Source organism: Trichechus manatus, unplaced genomic scaffold (genome assembly GCF_000243295.1).
Source record: "Trichechus manatus latirostris isolate Lorelei unplaced genomic scaffold, TriManLat1.0 scaffold00128, whole genome shotgun sequence".
NCBI lineage: Eukaryota > Metazoa > Chordata > Mammalia > Sirenia > Trichechidae > Trichechus > Trichechus manatus.
Window position 1 is genome coordinate 1,490,387 of NW_004444064.1, and position 5,172 is coordinate 1,495,558.

General features: G+C 53.1%; 1 protein-coding gene across 1 annotated transcript in view; it reads left to right on the forward strand.

Moving 5' to 3' along the window:
- Positions 1–5,172, forward strand: part of OBSCN (obscurin, cytoskeletal calmodulin and titin-interacting RhoGEF) — a 172,404-nt gene that overhangs the window by 72,763 nt on the left and 94,469 nt on the right. Inside the window, 3 exon segments of the mRNA XM_012557952.1 lie at positions 629–895; positions 994–1,257; positions 3,886–4,149. Coding sequence (XP_012413406.1) covers positions 629–895; positions 994–1,257; positions 3,886–4,149 — 795 coding nt within the window.

The window sequence follows — 5,172 nt, forward strand, 5'->3', positions numbered from 1 at the left end:
CCTCACCCTGCCTCTGTCCCATCTCTGCCCCATTCCTGCCCCGTTCTCACCCTGCCTCTGCCCCATCTCTGACCCATTCCTGCCCCATCCTTACCCTGCCTCTGCCCCATCTCTGACCCGTTCCTGCCCTGTTACCCTGCTTCCAGCCCCTCCCTGCCCTGCCTCCTACCTGTCTTCTCCCCGCCCTGCCTGGACACCACCTGATCCCGGCCCTTTCTTCACCCTGTCTCTGCCCACCTCTGCCCCTCCGAGTGTGGGGCCCTGTCCCTCCACCGCATTTCCACCTGGTCCCCTCTCTGCCTCTGCCCCTCTGAGTGTAGGGCTCATCCTTCTGCCTTGTCTCCACCCCGTCCCCTTCCATGGTCTCCAGCAGCCCCACCCACTCAGCTCCCCCGTCTCCAGGCTCCTGTTCTGCTTCTTGCTCCCTGCGTCCTCCTCCCCACCTCTGGGTTGCATGACCGGTCCCGGCTTCTGCTCTTCTGGTCTTCATGGCTGTCCCTGTCCTTTCGTGTCTCCTGCGGCCGCTCACCTTCCCTGATTCTCTGCCCTGCACCTTCCACCACTTGGGATGGGAGGGGCCGAGTGGGGTGTTGGTGCAGCGGGTGTGCTGAGCCCTGCCTGTCAACAGCACGGCCAGTGCGGTTCCAGGAAAGGCTGAAGGATGTGGAGGTGCTGGAGGGTGGCGCTGTGACGCTGCGCTGCGTGCTGTCCACTGTGGCTGCACCTGTACAGTGGCGCTACGGGGACCAGGTCCTGCGGCCGAGCGGCAAGTATGGCCTGCGGCAGGAGGGAACCGTGCTGGAGCTGGTGGTACGCGACCTGCAGCCCCAGGACAGCGGGCAGTACTCGTGCTCCTTCGAGGACCACACGACCGTGGCCAAGCTCACCGTGAAGGGTAACGTCCTGCCAGCCTGCCCCTGCATCCTGTGGGTCCCTTTCCGTCAGTGTCCATGCTGAAGGTGGTGTGCCTGTGTCCATTTGACCTTTTTTCAGCCCTGCCCGCCCAGTTCACAGGAAAACTGAGAAGCAAGAAGGCCACGGAAGGGGCCACGGCCACACTGCGGTGTGAGCTGAGCAAGGCGGCGCCTGTGCAGTGGAGGAAGGGCGCTGAGATCCTCAGCACTGGAGGAAGATACAGCCTGAGGCAGAACGGGGCCGTGTGTGAGCTGGAGATCCGTGGCCTGGCTGTGGCGGATGCTGGGGAGTACTTGTGTGTGTGTGGGCAGGAGAGGACCTCAGCCACGCTGACCGTGGAGGGTAAGACCTGAAGGTGGTCACGTGGGCCAGTGGCGTGGTGTTCAGTTGCTGATTTTATGCCATCCGTCTGCATTCACGCCGCACTGTCTCCTTGACTCCAGAACGTCTTCCCATGTTGTTGCTGTCGAGTTGGCTCCGGGTCGCAGAGACCTGACGTGTGACAGAGTAAAGTGTTGCCTCGTCCTGTGCCAGGCTGAGTCGTGGTCTGTTGGAGCCTGTTGTTGTAGCTATGGTGTCAGCCCATTTCCTGGAGGTTTCCTTTGTTGTTCATGACCCTCTCCCGACCATGAGGTCCTCTCCTAGCAAGTGGTCTTTCCTGACGATGTGTTCAATATAGTGGAGCCAAAGTCTTGCTGTCCTCGCTTCTAAGAGCGTTTGTTCCTTCTTCTGGAAGTCTGTAGTCTCTTCAGTGTTCTTCACCAACACCATAATTCAAATGCCTTAGTTCTTCAGTTTTCCTTTTTTTATTGTCCAGCTTTGGCAGGCATCTGAGGTGTCTGAAGAGACTATGGTTTGAGGCAGGTGCACCTTAGTTATCAAACTGACATCCGTTCTTTTTAATATTTTAAAGTGGTCTCTTACAACAGATGGGCCCAGCGCAATACGTCGCTTGATTTCTTGACTGCTGCTTTCATGGACGTTGACTGTTGATCCAAGTAGAATGAAATCTTTTGACAACTTTAATTTCTTTGCCATTTATTATGATGTTGTTTATCAGTCCAGTTGTGAGGATTTTTGTTTTCTTTATGTTCAGGCGTGATGCATACTAAAGGTTGTAGTCTTTGGCCTTCATCAGTAAGTGCTTCAAGTCCTCTTTATTTTTGGCAAGCAAGGTGTCATCTGCATATTGCAGGTTGTTAATGAGTCTTTGTCTATTCCTGGTGCCGCGTTCTTCAAATAGCCAGCTTTTCATGTTATTTGCTCAGCATGCAGATCGAATAAGTAAGGTGAAATGCTGCAGCCCTGCTGAACACTTTTTCCAGTTTTAAACCACGCAGTATCCCCTTGTTCTGTTTGAATGACCGCCTCTTGATCCATGTATGGGTTCTGCATGAACACAATTAAGTGTTCTGGAATTCCCATTCTTTGTAGTGTTATCCATAATTTGTTACGATCCACACAGTTGAACGCCTTCATGTAGTCAGTAAAATAAACATTTTTCTGTTATTTGCTGCTTTTAGCCAAGATCCATCTGCCATCAGCAGTGGTATCCCCCATTCCACATTCTCTTCTGAATCTGGCTTGAGCTTCTGGCCGTTTCCTGTTGATGTACGGCTGCAGCTGTTTTTGAATTATCTTCAGCACAATTTTGATAGCATGTGGTATTAATGATACTGTTCTATAATTTCCACATTCTGTTTGTTTGCCTTTCTTTGGAATGGGCACAAATGTGGGTCTTTTCCAGTTGTTTAGGCTTCCAAATTTCTTGACAGATGAAGTACTCCTAGTGTTGCACATTTGTTGAAGCATCTCAACGGGTATTTTGCCAACTCCTGGAGCCTTGTTTTTCGCCAGCGCCTTCAGCGCGGCTTGTCCTTCTTCCTTCAGCACCAGTGGTTTTTGATTATATGCTACTTCCTGAAATGGTTGAATGTGGACCCCTTCGTTTTGGTACAGTGGCTCTGTGTATTCCTTCCATCTTCTTTTGATGCTTCCTATGTCATTCAGTTTTTTGCCTATGAAGTCCTTCAGTATTTCACCCCTAGGCTTGAATTTTCTCTTCAATTCTTTCAGCTTGAGAAATGCCAATCATATTCTTTCCTTTTGATTTTCTAACTCCAGGTCTTTGCACGTTTCGTAATGCAGTGAAACCTGTGAGAGCGGGAATTCGATGGGATTGCCTTGTTTTTCCTGGTCTCGCAAGTTTTCTGCCTTGGACAGGGCGCAGTCTTACCACTTTTCTATCCCTCCTTTTAGTGGAAAGTACTTATTTGAGTTTTCCTTCTCTGACAGTTTTCTGCCTTACACAGGTTCCGGGTTTTGCAGGTATTACTGTAATACTTTACCTTGTCTTCTTGCGCTACCCTTTGAAGTCTGTTCAGCTCTTTTACTTTATCATTTTTTCCGTTCTTTTTAGCTACTCAACATTTAACAGCAAGTTTCACTGTCACATCTGACATTTATTTTGGTCTTTTCTTTCTTTCCTGTCTTTTTAATGACCTTTTACTTTCTTCATGTATGATGTCCTTGGTGTCATCCAAAACTTGTCTGCTCCTCAGTTATTACTGTTCAATCTGTCCTTGAGATGATCTCTAAATCCAGCAGGATGTATTCAAGTTTGTACTTTGGTTCTTGTGGACTTGCTTTGGTTTTATTCAACTTCACCTTGAACTTGCACGTGAGCAATTGATGATCTGTTCCGCATTTGGTCCTTGGCTTTGTCTTGACTGATGATACTGAGCTTGTCTATTGTCTCTTCCAAATTCCCCTTCCCCTTCCTGGGTTCTGCACGACCTTCCTGTTGGCTGGACTGAGAGAAACCAGGATCTGTAGCCAGTTCTCCACCCACTGTGCTATCCCCTGCTATCTGTCCTGCTGGATTTTGTGTCTCTTCCTCTATCCTGCCCCGTCATGTCTCCCAAGTCCTCCAGAGATCTGATGTTCTCCATGTCTGTTTGACCATTCCAGCCCAGCCTGCCCAGTTCATAGGAAGACTAAGAAGCAAAGAGGCCACAGAAGGGGACACGGCCACGCTGTGGTGTGAGCTGAGCAAGGCGGCGCCCGTGCAGTGGAGGAAGGGCCCTGAGACCCTCAGCACCGGGGACAAATACAGCCTGAAGCAGGATGGGGCTGTGTGTGAGCTGGAGATCCGTGACCTGGCTGTGGGGGATGCCGGGGAGTACTCATGTGTGTGTGGGCAGGAGAGGACCTCAGCCACGCTAACCGTGAGGGGTAAAGACCACGTGTGGCCACGTGCTGGTGGTGTGGTGCCTGAGCACGTGTTCGTGACCCGCCCTCCCCACCCCCATCTGCACTGCTGTCTGCTTGTGTGTCTCACTCATTCCTGGAGCATCACGTATTTCGCAGCAGCTGCTGTGTGGGGGCTGGCCTCAGATACGAGGAACAGCAGAGGGCAGGAAAGGCCCTGTCTGCCCTTGTGGAGGTTACAGCTGAGGAGTAGAGCCAGAAGGGGTGTCCGAGGCAGGCCAGGAGGGCCGTGTGCGAGCATAAGAGAGGGAGTGGTGGCCTGGAGGCATGCGGACAAGCAAGAGTGAGAGCCGGAGGACAGAAAGAGGGCCGTCCTGTGGGCGGCAGACTATGAGCAGGAACTGGACGGGAGGGCTTGGGCGGTGCATCTGCGGGGAAGGAGGGATGCCAGGTGCAGCCAGGAGGAGCCTCCTGTCCTCTGCACTTGGGAGGAGAGGATGTGGGTAAGGGTGTCCCCAGCAAGCAAGGTAGCTGGTATGGGGGTGGCTAGGAACTGGGAGAGGGCCTGGTGGGGCCACATCCTGTGAGACTGCCTTGGCCACACACGCTTATCGTGTGAGCATCCCCGTAGAAGGGGAGGCAGGGCTGCTGGGCTGCGTTTGTGGGACGGTTGGGCATGGGCAAGGGGCTTAGAATAGTGAGATGTGGGTGGATGCTGGCCCTGGGGGGCAGGTGTAACAGGAGGGGCCCCTGGTGGAGTGAGGGGTGGCTCTGTGTGTCTGGGTGATTCTCAAGGCTAATGAGGCTAAGAGGGCGTCATTGGCATCTCCCTGGCCCCAGGGTCTTAGGTAGAGGTGTGCTGAGGAAGGCAGGGCTGAGCGCTGCCCCATGGGCCTGCATCCCCAGGTCTCTGGGTGGAGGTGTGCTGAGGAAACAGAGCTGACCACTGCCCCGTGGCCCTGCTTCCCCAGGTCTCGGGGTAGAGGTGTGCTGAGGAAGGCAGGGCTGAGCACTGCCCCATGGCCCTGCTTCCCCAGGTCTCGGGGT